At 46.3% G+C, this 20,936-nt stretch overlaps 1 protein-coding gene across 1 annotated transcript in view; it reads right to left on the bottom strand.

Annotated features, from left to right (window-relative positions):
* Positions 1-885: 885 nt before the first annotated feature.
* The window catches only part of LOC105495008 (solute carrier family 5 member 9), a 64,823-nt gene continuing 44,772 nt past the window's right edge, over positions 886-20,936 (bottom strand). Inside the window, exons 10-15 of the mRNA XM_011764127.2 lie at positions 20,304-20,411; positions 18,203-18,353; positions 16,239-16,407; positions 14,548-14,763; positions 11,413-11,572; positions 886-7,006 (exon numbers count right to left, since the gene is read on the bottom strand). Coding sequence (XP_011762429.2) covers positions 6,798-7,006; positions 11,413-11,572; positions 14,548-14,763; positions 16,239-16,407; positions 18,203-18,353; positions 20,304-20,411 — 1,013 coding nt within the window. The 3' untranslated portion in view covers positions 886-6,797. The remainder of the gene's footprint in view (positions 7,007-11,412; positions 11,573-14,547; positions 14,764-16,238; positions 16,408-18,202; positions 18,354-20,303; positions 20,412-20,936) is intronic.

Below are 20,936 nucleotides of genomic sequence, written 5' to 3' on the forward strand. Positions count from 1 at the left end.
CAATAACAAAAACACTTTAGAAAACATTTTCTTCATGATATTTTTAAGAGTGCTATTTTTTAAAAACACCGTCCTTTCACAGTTCAAAGCTGCTTCTTAAAGTTATTGCTCATGGTAAACCCATTTCGATTCTCTGAAAGCTACTTTGCAATGTTTTTCTATTTGTGCTGTTGCCTCTCAAGCTGGCATATGACTTTCCCTGTACACCCTCCACTACCACCAACCAACCCATCCACTTTCTGCCCCAAGGAGACAAATGTGGAATCGAATCAGAAGCACACAACGTCAACATGAGAAGCGTCCTTAGATTTCATCTAATCTAATTCAAGCCTTTTCGCCTCTCCTCTTTTAAGGAAGAAGCAACCGAGGGATGGCTAGGGAGGGTCATAAAGCAAGTAATGACAAAATTAAGCTAGGATACAAATCTTTTACCCACTCATCTAGTATTTTTACCACTGCCCCATGCACCAACTGGAGGAGAGTTGGGGTAGGGGCCCTGAAAGGTTTCAGAGAGGTGGTTACAGCTCTCACTGTGGCGGCTGACAACTGACCCAATGGACAGGCAGTTTCCTTTTAAGTGACTTGGTAGAAGGCCTGACATCACCTTGCAATTGAAAGGGGGGCTAAGAACCCTGCTGAAATATATACATATATTGTGAGCCAGGTGACATCTCATATGTACATATGGGCAGGTAGAGATGGAGAGATCAACCTGAGAACAAGGCCCTGCTGGAATGGGAGAGCATGGCAAAGATGACAGGTTTGGAAAGGGGCCACGGGAGCATTAGAGTCAATGAGGCTGAAGGTTCACATTAGACTGGAACAACTGAGGCACAAATGGTGAATGCTACCCTCTGAGATTCCTCAAATACACGGGACATTCTGAATGTGAAGGGGGTTGTTGGAACTTGGAGACAAAAAAGGCTGCTTTGCTTTTTAATTTTTAGAGGCTGTCCTGAAGTTCACATTTGGGTGTTGACCGGCCTTTCTGAAAAGGAGATACTTGTCTACCTACCTCTCGGAGTTGTAGGAATTTAATGAGACCTCACCCGTGGCAGGACTTTGTAACTCTAAAGTCTATACAGATTGTACAGATATTGTTTATTATTCTTTCTCTTGATTGTGGCTAAGAACTAAGGAATCCAGGGCCAAAATATAATGGAGTAAATTGAACATGCATTCATTCACTCATTCATTGAACATTTATGAAGAGCTTACTAAATGTCCTAAAACAATGCAACCCCTAGATGAACACCACGCCTACTTTCAAAGAGCACCAGTCTATGGCAAAGAAGAAATGAAAATAATTATAACACTTGCATGAAACTTGCTATGGTAGAAACACAGGGGCCTGTGGAGGCTCAGAGGAAGGACACAAAACCAACTTGGGTGAGTGGAGGAGGCAGCATGAAAAGTTAGTAGGAAATGCTTCCTGAGGTGAGTAGGAGATAGGCAGAAGGTAGATAGGAGATAGGTAGAAGGTCAAGGGTAAGTGTTCCAGGCAAAGGGAGCCGCATGAACAATGGCGTGGGATATGGGAAGTAGGGCTGAATGAGAGGACCTTGGAGACCCCTTCAAATGGTGAGTGTGACAGACACATTAATGAAAATGTAAATGTGCGTGTGACGTGTGTGCCTTCAGTAGACCTGCCCAGGGATTGGTGGTAATATAGGCCTCAACATGCCTGTTTCTCCAGCCCCTCCTATATCATTCTTGGCTTGCCCACTACCCCTGAAACACTTTTCATCTTCAAGGGCCTGGATAATTGTTGCTGAATCCTTGCATGGCCTTCAGCAAGTCCCATCCCTTCTAGAATTCTCCAGTGTCTCTTTCTGTGAAATGTGCGAGTCTGATTAGCTCATCACTGAGAACCCTTCTAGGACTGACCCTGACCTGTGAGCTTCCTGCACTGCAGCGATTCACTGTTTGCCTCGGACTCTCCCCGACACCCTAGGAATGGAGCTCAGGTCTCCTGACTTTCGGCTTAGGGTCCTTTTCTTTCCACCACATTGGCTGTTTTACTGCATCATAAGAGTTAAAGGAGAAACATCCTGGTCCTCAGAGAACTGAGTCTAACTGAGAACTAAGAAGGTGCCAAAGCTTGAACACCATGGTACCCCTAGTGCCTGGAACAAGGTGCGGCCCATGACATTATTGATAGCGTTTAGTGCCAAAATGAAAGAAATCTTGATTGTGAAACTTCAAAACTGGAGATAAACTCATAGATCTCCTTGTATGGGTTGTTCCCTCTGCCTGAAAACGTTCCCTTCAGCACCCACTTCCTGTGGCCAGCAGCAAGGCTAAGACTCGATACTAGACAGGAGAGCTTCTCTCCCTGTGGGTAAGACTTCATGGCCAAAATCCTCCAGACTTTACCCTTTTCCCACTCCACAAAGCCCAACTTCAAAGCCTGATTTCCTGTAAAAAAAACCTGTCTTTGTTTGGTTTCCCAGAAGCAGCACGTGAGACCAGGTGCCAGCGGTTTATTTCAGAGGAGATCCCAGGAAACACCACCCAGGAAATGGGGAAATGAGACAGGAAAGGGAAGGGAGCTATGCAGGGTGTGTTAATGGACATATTAACATGGTGGGCAGCTGTGCCTCATTGTCCCTGAGAACCTCTGAAAGATATTTTAGAGCAAGGCTCCAAGTTGTCCCACTTCAGGGCAAGGGACTGACAGTGCTTATCCTCAAACTCTTTTTCGTCGCTGGTTCAAGGCTGCTCCCAGGTGTGTCAACTCCCAGCACTTCTAGCTTGTTGTATGCAGGGATTGAACATTTCTCTACAATCAGAGAAAGCCCTCAGCAGAGCGGTGAAGGGACTTTCAGCAGGAAGTCACAGCAAACAGGACTGCTGAGACCTAGAGGATATGGGCAAGGACAACAATAGCCTCTGCCCCAGTGGTGCAATGCCCATTCTCTTCAGTCCCTCGTCAGTAATCTTCACAGCTCTGCCTTAGAGGCAAGAGGCTAAATACAGACAGGGTTTATAAGGGGAAATTAAATATGCAGGGTTGACATTTACAAATGAATAAATAGTATCCCTATTTCATGAGAATTCATTGTGCACTTTTGTACCTTAACCCTTTTGCACATGGTGCCTCACTACCTTGTATGACTTTTTCTAGAAAACTCCCATTCATTCATCCTTCAAACTCCAGCTCTATTATGCAATTTTATGTTCTGCCCTTTCCTGATTTCCCTGGTAGAACTAATTCCTCCCTGCTCTTTTCTCTGACAGCATTTTGTGCTAGATCTAAAATAACATTGCTACGTAATGTCATGCCTCCTTATGTGTTCATCTTGCCTGCTACTAATAGCAGTAATAATGTGGGATGTTTTCCTTAGTTCAGCTAACAGCCAGGTCCTTATCACATGGCCATAAAAAATTAGGCTCACAATTTGAGGGGTGAGAATAACAGGATTTATTGGGCAAAAAGGAAAAAAGAGGTAACAGGGACTCTCTGCAAGGCCAGAGTTCCTGCTAGTGTAGGAATCCCACCTCACAGATTGAATTCCAGGTTCCACCCAAGAAGAGGAGAGGCCAGGCTCCTCCCTGCTGCAAATGGCACGAATGTCTGTGGCTCCATCCCAGTGTGCACTCCTCTCAGTGCATAGGCCGGTTGGAGTTTTGCCAGGGAGCCCGTCCCACCTGACTGTCTCAATAATAGCTAACATTTATTAAGTACTTTAGTTATATGCCAGGCACTATTTTAAATACTTTATTTGAATTAACTAATTTAATCTTCTCATCAACCCAGTGAAGTAGCTGCTATTACTGTCTCTATTTTGTGGATGAGAAAAGATAGAGAAGTTAAGCAACTTTTCCAATATCTTGTCATTAGAAAATGACAGAATGAGGATTTGGTTCCAGAGGGTCAGTCTTTCAAGCCCCTGCAGTCTTCTTAACCACTGCACATAACAGCCTCTCTTTGGCTGTAGTATAGAAGGGACAAAACCCTGGGATATATTTCTAGCAATTTTCATAGGATCTCACGCCAAGCTGGAAAACACCATCTGTGGAGAGTCTTAAATAGATAGAACAATATTTGCATTTTAGAAAAATCATTCTTGCTATAGTGCAGAGGATGAATTGCAAGAAGAGAGACTGGGAAGAGAGATAAGAATCAAGGGGCTGTAGAAATGATCCAGACAAGAGATGAAGTCCCAAGTTTAGCATGGAACCTCCTTCCTGAGCTATCACCTGCTTACCTCCCAGTCACTGCGCCACACATTCCCCAACATGCAGGCCTACCACTCATGCATGTGCAGGTGGTACCCTGCACAAATACACCTGGCCAATAGGGGCATGTGGGAGCTGAAGTGAGCATGGGCTCTGGCTGCCACCTGTCACCCTATAGTGAGGATCTGTATCTGCCAAGAAAAAAGGCATCTTTTGCTCAGTTTCACAATGAAGCATAAGGACTAGCAGCGGTCCTGTCCGCGTGTATCTTCCACTCCCGACATTTCAAACTATTTTTGTCCCTAGTTTTGTATGATTTTTCCCACCTTTTTGTTTTTAATCTTTGGTTTCCTCTGCTAGGGGCACCCTTTCACTCACTCATTTCATTCATTTATCCTTTCACTTATTCATATAACACAGAATTTTGTACCCACCATATGCCAGGTACCTATCTAGGTGAAGGGGATTCAGTAGGGAACTCACAATCTAGGGAAAGATGCCTATTAATGAAAGAATCACACAAATATAGTAGTATACACTGACATATGCTTTGAAGGCAAAGTTGGGGGATCATGAGACTGTATCTTGGGTGTTAGGGGTTCATGTTTGGGATGTAGGTGTCTGTGCTTAGATCATTACCAGGACTGTGTGGCTTTACTTAGGATGTGACTTTTGAGCTGAGATGTGAAGAACAAGTAGGAATTAATCAGGCAAAATGGTAGGGAAGAGGAGTGGCCACCCTTCTGCAGTCCTGCTGTATTCAACAGCATGTCTTGTCTTTGGGTCAGATGAGATACGTCCGGAGTTCAGTAGAGGCTCAGGACAATAAAGGAGGAGGAGGAGGGCCAAGATTGGAGGAATGGAGAAACATCTCTCAAATCTACAAAGGGGGAGGGGACAAAGAGCCAGGCAGAAGGCAGGAAGTTGGAGACTAAGAGATCTCTGAGAAATTCTGGGAGCAGGCTCCTGAGGAACATCTAAAAGTAAGATATTCAGTATCCAATTTTAGATTGTGCTTCTGTGGTTTAGAATTCTTCTCCCCAAACCTTCAATATAATATGTCACACACAAATACTAGTGTGAAAGGTTTTGGGAGCAATCAGAGGAAAACTGAGTTCTCAGTAAGGATTAACGGGAAACAACAGAGAGGGCAGAGCCAACTAAAGTGAGAAGCAAGGTCACAAGGTCAATGGAAACAAAAATTTGGAGGCTGCCGCGACAGGAGGTATTTATGGAATCTGCTGTGTCTACACCTCAAAGAAATAGAATTTTATTTTTATCCAGTTGTAATTACTAGTCAGTATAAATGGATGAGAGTAGGGGCAGCCTCAACTGGGAGATAGGAGAAGAAAGGCGCGCCCACACCTGGTGTCTGTCAGTAAACTGGGGCTGTGATCTCACTCTAGGTGTCTGAGACTCAGTTACTTAAACTCCAAGTCAAGGAGACTCATCCCTAACAGCTAACACCCCAAGTTACTACCCAGCCGGCCGCAGCACAAAGCCTACCAGGACCATGGAGAACTAATTAACTCAATATACACTTATTGAACAGCTGTTATTTTCTGGGTACAAAGTCACTTGGGACATGGCCCTTGGTCCTTGCCCCCTGGAGTCTTCCATCTCGGTGTGATCAGTGCTGTGACAGAAGCAGGTCCAGGGCTATGGGAGCAGGCGTGGGACCTTGACCCAGGTTTGGACATTGCGGCAGCTGCCTGGCGAAGGGACACTTAAATGGGGTCACAGTGTATTCCAAGGTATGCAGATACACGGCAAGCAAAGGGAGAAGGACAGAGAGGCACAGGCACAGTGGCTCCCAGGCTGTTTGTGCTGCCCACTGTGTGGCTTATCCTTAAATACAGAGTAACATGTCTTGATTCCTCGTGGTTTTCACAAGTCATGTCTCTCTGTTTCTCAAGGCCATAGAGATTTTGTGCATATTTGGGCTAGAGAGTAGGAAGAGGCAGAATTTAAATAGTGCTTTGGATAGTCCCTTGTCCAAGAGCTTTCTGCCCAAAACACCATCTGTCACCATGCTTAAAGTCCACCCTTGGCTCCCCACTCCTTCGGGTCTGACAGCCACCACTGTGGAGCCACCAATGGAAATATAGGACCCTCCTGGGTAAATTCATGCTACAAACAGATTATTGGTAAGAATAGAAAGATAGAGAGGTAGGGGAACCAGAAAGGGGAAGAGGAAGGAGGATAACGGGGAGCAAAAGTGCTCTTGGATTTTTGCAAATTTCTTGCTGCTCCTTTTCTTGTATCCTCCACTTTTCTAACCTCAAGACACACATTCAGTAAAGCTACTGAATACATTCAACAAGAGGATGGAAACAGTGTGTTTGAGGTAGGTCTGTAAGGCAATGTATCAGAAAGAGTGGGGAAACCCCGTGTGACTCCTGCTGGGTGGCCCTGAACAAACCCAGTGCTCTCTCTGGGCTTCTGTTTCTCCACTCGTCAAGTGTGCAGGTTGAGTTGGATTCTCCTCAGGGGATCTTGCAGTCTTGACTTCTGTGGTCTCCAGTTTAGACAGCAAAGTAAGAGGAGAGCCTGTTTATGTGGCTGACAGACTTGAGCTTTGTTAGTCTGTCTACACTGAAGCCAGGTCTGGGGAATCATGCAAAATAGCCCCAGAGGAAGATGTTGATGGCCAGCAAGAGGACAGCATTGATGTTGCAGACATGTCTCCAGAGTGGCTCCTCCTCAATGCTCGTCAGCTTCTGTTCTAGCGCAGCCTTCTCTGCTGGGCTCAGGGCCTGCTCCGGTGCTCCAGAGAGCCCACAGAAGCAGCTCCAGAGCAACTTTCCCCAGGACCTGCTTGGGGCTGGAGGGACAAAGCCAGAAGAGGAAGAGGAGCAGGAGGGGAAAGGCAAAGAAGATTGGAGAAAGGAAAGTGATAGGAGAGTAGGGGAGGGAGAGAGATGGTGAGAAACTGAAGGAAAGTATGGGGGGTGCACAGGAAATGGGGAGGGGTGAAGCTATTGACTTGTACTTTCTGCAAACTACAGACCGAGGGCTGAGCTGGTACTCTAGACTAAGTTCTGACCTTGGCCACAGCATCCAAACACTCATGTAGTGGAAGCACTACTTTCTTGGAGAGGGGATGGTGTGTAAACGTGGCAGGATAATGCAGTTCATCCCAATTCATAGCACAAGTTCTGAATAAGGGCAGAAGGAAGGAGCATTATCTCACCCAGGAAGAAGGAAGCATTTGAACCAGGCAGACTGCCACAACTGCAATTGGAAAGGGCACTGGGCTGCAAGCCAGAAACCTGGTTCCAGGGCCAGCTCTGCCATTAGCTGACTGTGAGGCCATATGCAAATCACTCAGCTTCTCTGAGCTGGAGGTTCTTTCTGTCTCAGATGTATCAATGACATATACCCCATTCTTCTCTGGGTTGTTCTGACTACCAAATGAGGATGGAAATTGGACAGCACTTTAAAAAGTTACCAGTGCTGGAGCAGTGGGAGAGGTTCTGGTGCATATGATATTCTAAATGTACATGAGACCAAACCCATGGCGACACGGGCTTCCTCGGGGTGAGAAAGGGGCCTGCTCTGAGGTTAAAATATAGCACAATTCACTAAAAACTAAATTCAAAAGAATTAATAAGGTAAATATTTTTAAGTGTTTTTAAATCAACAGATATTATATCACAAATAAAATTAATATAAAAATCCTTTCACTGAGATTGAAAAGAATGCACTGGGAATGAATGCTTTATTATTTTAATGTGTTTAGAGTGTGGTAGCTGGTAAGTTCAATAAAACCACAGGGTGTCAGAGATGCAAGAACCTTGGATGCCATCTGGTCTGGCTCCCTGATTGCACAGAGACGAAAAAAGTCTCAGGAAAGGGAAGAGATTTATTTAAGGTCACATAGCAACAGAACTGCACTAATGGTAATATGAATTCAGCATTTCATTTGTACTAAGCTTTATCATTTTCCAAGCTGATTGAAACATTCTCTCTTTTGATTCCCTTGGCAAACTTCTGAGACAGAGGATGCACAGAGCTTCATGTTTAAATTCCTTTGCCCAGAGAGCCTATGTCACTAAAGGAGTTATTAAGTGGTGTGCCATAACTCAATAAATTCATATCTGAAACCTGGGATGTACATATTTCTTTCAGATCTACTCTGCTGTCCTTTAAATATATATATATATATTTTATTTAAAAATATTTTATATACATATTTTATATTTTTAAAAAATATATATTTTTATATATATATAAATATATATATTTTTTGAGACAGGGTCGCACTCTGTTGCCCAGGCTGGAGTACAGTGGCACATTCATGGCTCACTGTAGCCTCAACCTTCTGGACTCAAGCAATCTTCCCATCTCACCCTCCTGAGTAGCTGTGACCACAGGTGTGCACCACCACACCCTGCTAAATTTTGCATTTTTTGTAGGTACGGGGTTTTGCCATGTTGCCCAGGCTGGTCTTGACTCCTGAGTTCAAGCAATCCCCCTGTCTTGGCCTCCCAAAGTGCCAGGATGACAGGCATGAGCCACTGTGCCAGCCTCCTTTAAATATTTTTAACTTTCCTTTTCAGGACTCAACATTATACTGCCTGGCTTATGCCTGCCTGCAGGTTTTTTGAGACAGGGTGCCTTTTCCCTATTTCTGATGTTTGTTTCTCTGGGCAGGGAAGGAGCTTTAATGTATAATAGCACCAGCCTTTCCCTACCCTTCTACTTCCTCATGGTGGTGGTCTGTGAAGGGGGGTGAGCTTCTCTCATTGGACTTCTTGGCTGACTTGGTGCCTCCTTTTTCTTGCTTGGGAGCAAGTCATCCACAGGGAGCAGGCATTCCTCTCGGCTTCTCCAGGGACGACTCTGTCCCTTGGCCTGGGGACCAACCAGGGAGTAGGTTCATTTGTGTGACTCTGTAAGTTTGCCTAGTTCTGGGGTTCAGCAGTGGGAAAGTACAAGCTGTCTCCTTCTTCTTTCTCTGTAGGAGCTTCTTTGCAGCTTTGCCCCTTCTTCCTTCCTCCTTCTCTTGGCAGTTGCCTCATCTACAAAAGCTCATGCTTTCAGATTGCTTTCTTGAATACCATAAGTTTTACAAGGCCCAGGACCCAGTCTTTGCAATGATGATGGGGGAGCAGTTTAAAATATATATATATATATATATATATTTGCAAAGCAAAATATCATGAAGTAATAGGGGCAACTGATAAGACCAGGCAGGGTGATGTTGATCTTTGGTAGTATCTTCTGAAGTGAGCCTATGTGAGTTTTAACCACGAAAGTTTGGAAAAAATTATATCCATCGTTATGAATAGCTTTTTATACTGGATTATTGGCTTTTAACTGCCGTAGCTTGGGAAGAAGCTTTGAGCCTTAGACCTTGGTGGGATTGTGGGGGTTGTGATGTCATTAACATTAGGCAAGTGGCTGTTTCTCTAGAATCAAGGCCTTAAGCAAAGGTGAAGGGCCTCAAGAAAGGTGGAATCCTTTGCAGGTCTGGAGGAAAGTATAGGGCCCCTCAAACCTGGCAAAGGCACGAGAACCGAGTGGCATGGCATTGCCAACCATGCTGGTGCAGCAAGTGATGCTTTGCTAATCCTGTCTATGCTCTTAGCTCACTAGAAATATTTAAAGTTTGGCCCAGAGAGGCTGGTATAAAACTAGAGCTACGGCCAATCCAATGAGAGAAAGTAGCTGCAGCTGCTGAGGGAACCCTAACTCCATCCAGGCACTGAGACCTGTTTTTTAAAAAACTTAATGATTTTACTGTTTTTTCACATGAAGATGCATTTTATTTCTCTGCCTGGATGTTATAAACAATGGCATACCATTGTGTTTAAAAGCCCAATATTACTACATTATTGACATTTTTGTCCATTTTAGTGTAAACTCTACATCTTTGCACTACCTGTTTGCCTCCAAGAGATTCTCACCTCCTTGGGGACAGAGACTATGTCTTATTCATCTACTTGTATTGAGACCTTCTTTCACTGAGGCAGAAAATAGATCTAAGAATTAAATTTCTTTGAATTTTTAATTCACAAAGGCAAGAGAGATTGATTTCGGACTTTAATTTGCAAACTTATTTAACTTTTTGGATTTTATTTATTTATTTATTTTCCTGGGACACTTTTTTTTTTTCTGTTACCTTTATTTTAGTTTCAGGGATACATGTGCAGGTTTGTTATATAGGTAAATTGCATGTCACTGGGATTTGGCATATAGATTATTTTGTCACCCAGGTAGAGCTTTATAGAGTTTAACATTTTCCTTGGGATTTTTTTAATTGAAAAAAATCTTTATAATGTTTTCACTCTATCATTAGAATGTTTTAATATTGTTATTTCGTTTAACTCAGGAAGGTGATAGCTGCATTGTGTCTAACACAGGTACCTCAAATCATGTCTTAAAATAATTTTCAACTGTAGATACTGTGTGGCCTTCGAGTAGATTTAGCTGACATACTCTTCTAACACATGTAGGAACCCCCAGGGATGCACTTCATATGTCACATGGCTCATCGGCAGCTCGAGGAGACACCCGGAGGTGTGGGAGGGTGTTTTGGAGGAACCTCAGGAAACAAAACAACTGTATGGAGGCATGGCTGCTCTCATCCCACGAGGGACAACCACGCTTCTGTATGACTGTAGGCAGACTTGTTGAGCCCCGAGCGATAAATAAATAATAAAGAAAAGTGGTGGTGGGGACACGGGTGAGGGGTTTCTTTGTCATGCCTCATGTTTCCTTCCATGTGGAGGGAACCCCGTGGGTGTAACATTCTTTGATTTTCTGCCCTTGTACTCATTCAGCCTAGGGGAGAAGGGACTTCCGTGTGGGTGGATTTGGGAAGGATAAAGAGGACATGCTTAGCTCAGCCCTGCCCTTCTTTATAGGGAGGACAGGGCTGAGCCAAGCATGCCCTCTTTATTCTGTGCCCCGATCAGATCTGCTGGTGACTGGATGGGTACCTCCGTGGAATATGGGGGTTCAGTATTAAGAAGTGGATCTCCCCACAGATATAAACCAACTCTTTCCACTTACACTTGATCAGTAATGAGGGCACTGTTTTGGCTCCCATCTACCTAACTCATTTATCTTATTTTTCTAATAGTTCAATAGCCATGTGGGAAGGGAGTTAGGGTGATATTTATTGGGCTTCCTCAGAGGCCCCATCCCAAAGGCCACCCACGACATAAGTCTGTGCCCACTTGTTCCTCTGTGATGAGTATCCCCCGGCCTGCCGCAGCCTACCTTCAGGCTGCTCCTGGCCCAGGCTCGAGTTCTCCGCTGCTCCACCTCCTGCGGGGCACTGCCCGGCTGGTATCTCGGATATCTCCGGTGTGCCCTCGTGGGCCTCCTTCTCTAGCTCAGAGAGGGGGCAGTTCCGAGTCCACCATGTCAGGCGTGTGAGCTGGAGGGAAAGAAGACACTGGAGTCAGTTGCCTTGGAGAGAAGTCATGCTGTAGAAAAACAGAGGCCCATTTGTGGAAGGCCATCCGAAAAACAGCAAAGAGTACAATGAACAAGGCCAGCACTGGGAGTCAAGTTTGATCTTAGACTTGCCCAAGGCTTGGATCTTAGCCCTGACTTCCTCTTTCTTCAAATATGAACACTCTCTGCTCTACATCAAGTGCTCTACCCCAGGCTTGTGCCAGGTGCTAGAATACAGACCTAAAACACACCTGAGTCCTGTCCTCATGGATTTTACAGACTGAGGGAAACGAGGCTGGACAGGGAGGCAGGCACTTGAGAATGAGGCTTCAAAGGTCAGGCTGAGGAGTTGTAACTTAAAGAGCAAAAACCCTGTAGGCAATGGAGAGTCACTGCAGACTTTAAGAAGAAGATAGAGACTGTAAGTGCCAGAATCTTCAAAGACCTCTTGGAGTGAATTGAAAGGGGTCCAGATTGGAGGATAATGCAAAAATGAAGCCAAAAATAATGGACACCTGAGGAAATGGATAAAGGAGGTGAAATCAGAACAGTGTGACTGACTGAAAGAGCCAGGTGAGGGACATGGGAGAGGCTAATACAGCTCCAGGGTTCCTGCCTTGGGTGACCAGACGTGTAGTGGTGCCTCTCCCAGGAATAAAGAACACAGGACAAGGAGTGGGTATTAGTGCTGGTGAGAGAAAGAAGAGAGATAGAGATAGATAGAGACAGAGACAGAGAGAGAGAGAACATGTGCACACACAAATATGATGATGTGCTTCAGGAGTCTGCAGGTCGTCCTAGTGGAGATGTTCAGGTGAGGAGAAATAAAACTTACTTCCTTGGATGGCCCTGGTGACTTTCTCTCTTCTCCTTTTTGGTGACTCAGCAAAATAAAACGCAGCAGTTCTCTGCCTCATATCGGTGGTGTGGGACTTACCACTGCCTGAGCTCTGAGGCAGCTTTCTGGTGCATGTTGAGCTGGGTATCCCCTATCCTGCTCCCAACTTCTTACTTTCCGCTATGCTGGGCCCAGGCATGCATCTCTCTGGGATCATGAGAGCCTGGGAAGCTTCCTTGCTTATAAGTATCTCTCAATAAACCTTACCTAATACTTCTACTGGGTGTCACCAGTAGCATATGGACTATGTCTCTGTATGTCATCAGGGGACAGTTGGATTTTTGGTTTGAATCTTGGGAGAGGGGTTTTGGCTGTAGATAGAGAATTGAGAGTCAACTTTACATAGAAAGTGGTGAATTGATAGCCCAGGAGTGTTGTAGGGTGAGAGAGGTTATAGGCCATAGATGGGTTCCTAAGGAACACTGATTTTTCAGCGCAGACAGAGAAGCCTGTGAAGAAGTCAAAAGAGTGATTGGAAGGGTAGTCAAAACAAACAAACAACAAAAATACAAAACCTAGGGGAGAGATATTTCATGGAAGGGAACAGAAGAGAGGTCTTTGGGGTGCAGGAAGTGGTCAGTAGTGTCCAGTTCTCTTGGGAATTCATTTAAAATAAAGACAGGAACATGACCTTTGATTTTAGCAATAAGATGTTATCAGTGACTTCAGTGAGCGAAATGTCAGCGGAATGTTGGGGACAACAGCCAGACAGCAGCAGCTGAGAAACAGACAAGAGGTGGGAAGTGGAGGCTGGGAAAGGAAACCATTCTTTGCAAAAGTCTGCTGTTGAAGGGAGGAGAGGGAGGCAGCAGGAACTAGAGGATAACAGGATTCAGGGAAGGATTTTCAATTGAGGAAGACTTCAGGATGAAGAGGGAGGAAACAGGCAATGGAGAAGAGGTTGAAGATTCAGCGGGAGGAGGGGCTCATTTCTGGTGTGAGCCACTGGAAAAGTCAGCCTGGGAAGGCCCTGCTTTTTTTGTGGGAATCAGTGAAACCAAGGGTATAAAGTCATCTTGCAAACTCTAAAGCACCATCCATCAAAAGAGTATTATCCCTGATATCCACTCCGTGTTTCAGGGACTGACTTCCAGCATGGGCTCTGTTATGGGCTGAATTGTGTCCTCCCAAAATTTCTATGTCAAAATCCTAACCGCCAGTACCTCAGAATGTGACTGTATTTGGAGATGGGGTCTTTACAGACAATTAAGGTTAAATGAGGTCACCAGGATGGGCCATAATCCATTATGACTTAAAAGAAGAGGAGATTCAGTCACAGGCAGGCACAAGGGAAGACCGTGTAAAGACAAAAGGAGAAGGCAGTTTTTTACAAGCCACAGAGAAAGGCCTTGGATGAAACCAACGCTGCAGACACCTTGATCTCAGCCTTCCTGCTACTGGAACTGTGAAACCATACATTTCTGTTGCTTAAGTCACCCAATCAGTGGTCTTTTATTTCAGCAGCTCTAGCTCTAGGCTGTAAGGAAAAAAGGCCGCAGAAGACCAAGCATCAGTGTTCAAGGGCTGTTGCTTGTGAGAGGTGAGGATTTCAATTTGAGTTCTTCACTTAATAAGCTCTCTGTTTCTTTTCTCTTGTATTTGTTTCTTGGCCACTTAAAATTCTCTATTCATTCTTCAAGGTCTAATTCAAAGTGTCCTCATCAGTGTGCCCTCCCTGGGCCCCCAGGAGGTGACTGCCTCTCCCTCTGTGCTTGGCCCCTCCGATTGAGCCTGGCCCTTCTGCACTTTCTCTTTGTATAGTGGCAGCTTGTGTCAGCTCTGTTTCCCCCTGAGGATAAACTCTGGCAGGGACCATTTATCTTTGTAAGCCCAGCACAGTGCCTAGCACATAGTAAGTACTCACTGAGTCATTTTTGAGTTGAATGAATTACTTTTCATTGGGGAATTCATAGCCCAAGGAACTTTCCCTCCCAAGGACATCTGAGTGGCCAGAGGGGAGACCATAACCCAACAAAGTAAAAGTCAGCAGTGGAATTCCAGGCTATGGGGGAAGGGAGAGCATTTCTGGAGGGCCTCAGTATGAGCACAACACTTGCCTGTTCCTCGGGGATGGGAGTGGTACAGAGGCTGACCATGACGATGACGATGGCAGTGAGCCCACAGAGGAGGAGTGCAAAGTACAGGTAGTGGAAGTCCTTCAGCACTGCTGGCCTCCGGTCTACCTCCCCGCAGGCTGGCGCTGGATATGAGAACTCCAGGATCATGCGCAGAAGCCCCACTCCCAGGCCAGACATGAGGCCCCAGAAAGCTCCCTGTGAAAGAGGGCAGACATGAGCTGAGGTGCGATCCGGGTGGGAGACCCTAGGAAGGTAAAACTACTCTGTCCCCAAATCTGTCTCCCACTGGTTTATTACCATGCTGGGAAAATCCATCTACTAATGGGGAAATGAGTTCCCCATTAGTACTGAGACTTTGTCTTGACTGAAAGGCACAGTGGCATAGGGGTTGTAGAGTCAGATAGACTAAGATTTGAATCCTGGCTCCATTGTGAACTGACTGAACGAATGACTCAGCCTTGCTGACTCAGAGTTGTCTCATCGGGGACAGTAATTTAAAAATTCATAAAATTAAGACAGCACTAAGTAATTAATAGATGGTTAATATTCAACTACAATGGAATAAACTTTTGTAATAATCAGGGAATACCAGGATCCCCTTCCCAACCTTCTATTATGATAAATCAGAAATCAGAATAGAGACTTCCCTTTTGTTGTTGTTGTTGTTTTTAAGAAAAGCTCTGGTACCTCTCATGTCTTTCTTCTTTATACCTCCACTTGGCCCTAACCTGTACCTGTTCCCAGCATGTAAGAGTATGGGAGATATTGATCCTGATTTCAAAAACTTTGGAATGAGCAGAAACACCCAGAGTTCATCCAGGTCCTGCTGTGTGGCACCGTTGTCAGTGAGATGAGACCTGTGCAGACAGTAGACACTTGCTTAGGTGTACTATCAAGGGAGGGGGTTCTATGACCTCATTTTCAATGACCTTGAACTCTCACATTGTTTTTGTGGAGCGGTGTCCGTGATATCCATCAGCTTCTCAGGGTACAGCCAGCCTGTCTCTTCTAGGCTATCCTGGGGAGTAACCAAGCCTCCAGTCCTGGGGTACCCCTTGCTTCCTCCCAGATTCTCTCAGGTTTCAGGGCCGTTGCATGAATGATGCATGTGCAGGAACCCTTGTAAGGTCACACTTTGTCATCATCATTGTCATTGCTGTTATTTTGCTTACACATAGAACCTTATAGTGTTAGAGATGGAACAGACCCTAGAGATATTACAGTCTCTCTTGCACGTTCACATACACTGTTCCTTGTGTCTGGAACATTCTTCCCCCTCCCATTAATCCTTCAGGCCTCAGCTCAGATGTCACTTCATCCAGGAAGTCTTCCCTGACCCCTCCCAGGAGCCCCATAGGTTAGGTGCTTGTGCTCTTTACTCTCCCACCAGCCAGCATACTTTATTATTATTGCTTATTCAGTTATCTCTCTGCCAGCCCAGCGATGGCACAGCTATATGAATCTCATAAACCATTGCATCCCTGGAGCTGCCATTATAAGACTGATACATGTTTGTTGAGTGAATGAATGAATCTAGGCCAGATGCTATGGTCAGGAAAATGGAAACCTAGAGGGGAAGTGGATTTTCCCAAGGTCACAGAGACCAGGTGATTGAGAGACCAGGTCTCCAGCCCCTCTGCTGTATGTGAAAGACAGTGCACTGCACTCACGGGCTCTGTGACTCTCTTGCAGAAGATGGCCAGCAGGAAGAGAGCGGTGATGGGAGGGGCCAGGTAACTGGTGACAGCCTGGATGTAGTCGAAGAGCTGCCCACTGTTGGAGCTTTGGATGATGGGGATCCAGAGGATGCTGATGACAACCAGGAACACCACAAACACTCTGCCAGAGAGAGCACAGGGCACTGAGGCACACTCGGGTGGGCATGGTGTGGTGTGGGGTGAAGGTCATAGGCAGGAACCAGGAAGGGAGAAGGGAGGGAAATGCACAGTCACTAGATCAGAGAAGGTTGGCAGCCAGAATCTCAAACACTAAGATTCAGAAACTTAGTCTCAAAATCCCGGAATATCGGAATTGTGGAATTGAAGAAACATAATTCTAATGCCTCCGTGGCACTTATATATTAGATGCCTTCAAGGTCACGTCACCCAGCTGTTGCTGTTCACGGCGGAATTCATACATTCCGCCCCACCCCCGCCCCAGTAAAAGGTCTCTGGTCTCTGCGTAGCATGTCTTCCCCTCTTTTCCATCCCAGCCCGATGTAAGGCAGCTCTTTCCCAGCATGACTGCCGCTTCCAGGAACTGCTCCCTCCTCCAGGCGCTGATCCTCTCTCCCTTACTGTGGCATTGATCTTGGGAAAGAATCCCACTTATTCACCTGACTCCCTCTCAACAAACTGTGGCTCAGACCTAAGTCCCCAAAGCATTCTGCATGTATGATTTTGCAGATGTGTGAAGTAGATGAAAAACTTTTCTTGGATGTGTTGGGTGCAATAACACATATGACCAGTAGATAGAGCCCGAACCTCACTGACTGAGGAAATGATAGCAAAACCAGTTCATGTGCACACATAAGGAATGCTTCTTTTGACATGTCACTGCATACCTGTCTTCTCCTCTCCTTTTCCTCCCATTTTGCCTCTCTTAGACTCCACTAGAGCATCAGCTACCCAAGTAGCTTCCCTGCCGCTCGTCCCCCTCCTCTTTGCACAATCTGTCCTGCACTCAGATCCTGCAATGGCCAGTCCCCTTGCCTAGGGCTGGGGGTGCACAGATGAGCAGGCAGTAGGAATCCATTAGGCAGCCCTGGGCATAAGGCATCCTGGTGGAAAGAACAGTGAGTGCAAAGGCAGGGAGATGCGAAAAAGCAAGATTCCTCAATTCAATTTCCTAGCCACAAAGTGGGAGAACTTTAGTCCAGAAACCCAAGTAAGGGAACCTTCGATTATGAAACGAAGATTTTAAAAAGGGCCCCTTAACCTTATGTGAACTACAAATCTCCAGCCTATGGAAAACCAAAAATAGTAGCCACCAACTTAGGCTTTTAAAAGCATAAAACTGTTATCCACAGATAAAGTTCAAATTCCTTAGCTTGGTGTCCAAGGCTCTGCATCATTTGGAGACAGCCCTCCCGTGAAAATCTCCATTGATGCAAATACCTTGCTGTGTTACCTGTGTTTCCACCTTTCTTATTAAACTGTGAGCACCCTGAGGGCAGGGCCATATGACCCATCCGTGGGTCCCCTGCATGTGGGATGTGATGCATCGTAGATGTTCAGAGTGAATCTGATGGATTAAATTAATAGCATTTTTTTTAACCGGGCGTAACATCCAGAGTTGGTTGGGAATACCTTGGGTGAGCTGCTTGCTAAATTTCCTTGTGCTTACACAGTTTACCTTTCATTTCTTAAGTACTTTTTTAATCTCTCAATAACCCTGTTGATCAATTCCAAGATAAAGTTACCAGGGAAGAGGTGTTTTTTCCTATTATTCAGAAAGAAGGAGTGGTCCAGGGTTGGGAAAGGACTTACTTGAAATCATGTGGAGAGCTGGAGCTTGAACCCAGTGCTCTGGCTGCCAGTCCAGGGTCCAACCCAGCCACACCTGCTCAGGGTAACCCAGGGCAGGGGAGAGGGGAGAGGGCACTTGGGAAGGAAGGAAGGAGGGGCCAGCGCACCTGCCCACCACCATCAGCTCCTGCTCTGTTGCCTTCCTGCGGAAGTGCTGCCACACGTCAATGGCGAACAGGGTGCTGCTGCTGTTGAAGATGGAGGTGAGTGAGCTCATGAGGGCGGCCATGATCACGGCAATCATCAGGCCCCGCAGACCTGGGGAGAGATGAGGCTCATGTGAACGGCTGGCCTGTTAAGGCCGACTCTGCCAGGACCACAGAAGCTGTTGGAGCGTTCTGCAGAGTCAGGAGCTGGGGGTGGGGATGAGAGAGGGAAGGGGTTGGATGAGGCTCCCATCCAGCACAGATAAGAAATCCAAGACCACAGAACTACAGGTTGGGTTCTGCCCAGGCTCTCTCCCTGCCTTTCTATGTGGCCTTGCATGACTCATCTGCCCCTCCACCTCCCACCCTGAGCCTCAGTTTCCTCATCCATCCTATTAAGGCATGTAGGACTAGGTTCTCTGAAGCTTTAACATCTCAGTCTAGGTTTCACAGCTTGTAGATACTTGGTTAGTGAGTCGCTGCTGGGGAGAGTAGAAAGGTGATTATTAATAATTGGGTGGATCTGTTTAGTGTTTCTATACCTTCTTCATTGACATGGTGGTGTTGGGCTAAAGCCCTGGCCTGGGAGGTAGCAGCTTTGGGCTTGTTTCCTGGCTCTGCAAGTAACCAGTTGTATGTATGATCCTTGGACTAGCTCCTTGCCATTTCTGGGCCTATTTTTCCACTTGAACAAGGGAGGATGGGGCCCACTGATATAGAAGTTTCTCTGACGGTGACCAAGCTTCTAGAGATATGAGTGCTCACCCCTGGGGAGATCATCCCAGCCCGGGTCCCACCTCAGTCCTCTTTCCCTCCAAATCCATATATTTAACCACATTCTGATGTCCATTTCTCTCCCTTGGAGCGCCACAGGTGCCTCAGACTCAAGTGCTCCAAACTCAGGTGCCCATCTCCCTCTGGGGACTTCTGTTCCCCTCTTTAGTTATTGTCTTTCGAGCCCCACAGCAGAGCTTAGGGCTACTTGAGACCCTTGCTCTGCTCCCCTCCCTGCTTACCTCCAATCTGCCCCTCAGGGGAGCTCTGTCCTAGCTGGGCCTCCCTCCATGGCCACTACTGCCTGGATTTACTCCTCCTTCTACCACAGGAGGGAATATCTCTACTCTCTGCTGCCCTCCATAATCCTACCTCTCTTCGTATGTCCCTAATCTCAATATCATTATAAAACCACCATCTAAAGGCCAAGATCTGGGAGCCTTCTAGGATTTCTCTGTATTATCCCTCAAATCAAGTCCTGTCAATTCAACCTCACAAACATCTTTAAATCCTTTCTCTTCATCTCTGATGTCACCGACTTGGTCCACCTACCTGGACCACTGCAAACACCCCATGGACAATCTCCCTGCCTACCCCCAAGCCTGCCTCATACAGAGTCGTCCACGCAGACTGGTCTTGCTGAAACACAAAGCCAGTCATGCTCTCTCTGACCAAAACCCCCCAGTGTCCCAGCACTCCACTCCAGAACAAGGCTTGGCGGTGACATCTCCACCAGGAAGGTTGTCTTCATTCCTCCTGGCTCCTGCATCCACACTGGGCCTCTTTAAGCTCATACTTCATGCCCTCTCTTCACCTTGGGCCTTTGCAGGCACAGCTTCTCATCCCTAGAATGACATTTCCTATGCCCCTCCGGCTGTGTCTGCCTAAGATTTAAATCGGGATGCAGCTCCATTTCCTTCCTTCTGGGAGACCTTCCCGACATCCTCCAGCTGGGTCAGGTTCCTCCTTAGGGCTCCCTTAACCCATACTGGGTCACCACATTGGTTCCACTGGACTGTGCCTCTGGCAAGTCCAGGCACCCTGGAGACCACGTGATGCCTGAGCAGGGGCCTGCCTTTTATCTCTACATCTCCAGAACCTACCCACAGAGCTGATGTCTTCTGTACAAATGCTTGTAAAAAGTGTGTGTGTGTGTTAGGATGGGGGTGCAGAGGTGAATAGTTTTCTTCCCTCTTCCCATCCATGTTAGTGCCATCCCTCCTGGGCAATGGAGATTGGAGGAGGCTGGAGGTGAGAGTGCAGGGTGGGCTGGGGAGGAGAGACTCACCAACAGGCATGAGAGTCATGACCAGCTTGGGGTAGGCAATGTTGGAACATCCCACTCGGGCCCCACAGATGCTTTGGCAGACATCAGGGTCCACGCAGCCCACCTCGTCTGTGGAAGAAGTGATGGCAGTTAGAGTCCATGATCTTGTGCCTTCTCAGGTTGGCCTAGTATTTGCTTTCCAAAACTACAGGATAATGTTCACTGGAGACTGACAGGGACCCGTGTCTTCAAGGTCAAGGGGCAAATGGTGTCCAGGTCTTTGGTAAGTTTCTTGCCCATACACTTTCTACCTGATTCACATTTTTTTCTACTGAAATATTTATTATATGTTTGGCCCACAAAGCCTAAACTGCTTACTATGTGTTCTTTTCTTTTCTTTCTATCTTGTTTTGTTTGTTTGTTTGAGATGGAGTCTTGCTCTGTCGCTCAGACTGGAGTGCAATGGCGCAATCTCGGCTCACTACAACCTCCACCTCCCGGGTTCAAGTGTTTCTCCTGCCTCAGCCTTCTGAGTAGCTAGGATTACAGGCACGTGCCACCACACCCAGCGAATTTTTGTATTTTTAGTGGAGACGGGGTTTTACTATGTTGGTCAGGCTGATCTCAAACTCCTGACCTCATGATTCATCCACC

Source organism: Macaca nemestrina, chromosome 1 (genome assembly GCF_043159975.1).
Source record: "Macaca nemestrina isolate mMacNem1 chromosome 1, mMacNem.hap1, whole genome shotgun sequence".
Taxonomy (NCBI): domain Eukaryota; kingdom Metazoa; phylum Chordata; class Mammalia; order Primates; family Cercopithecidae; genus Macaca; species Macaca nemestrina.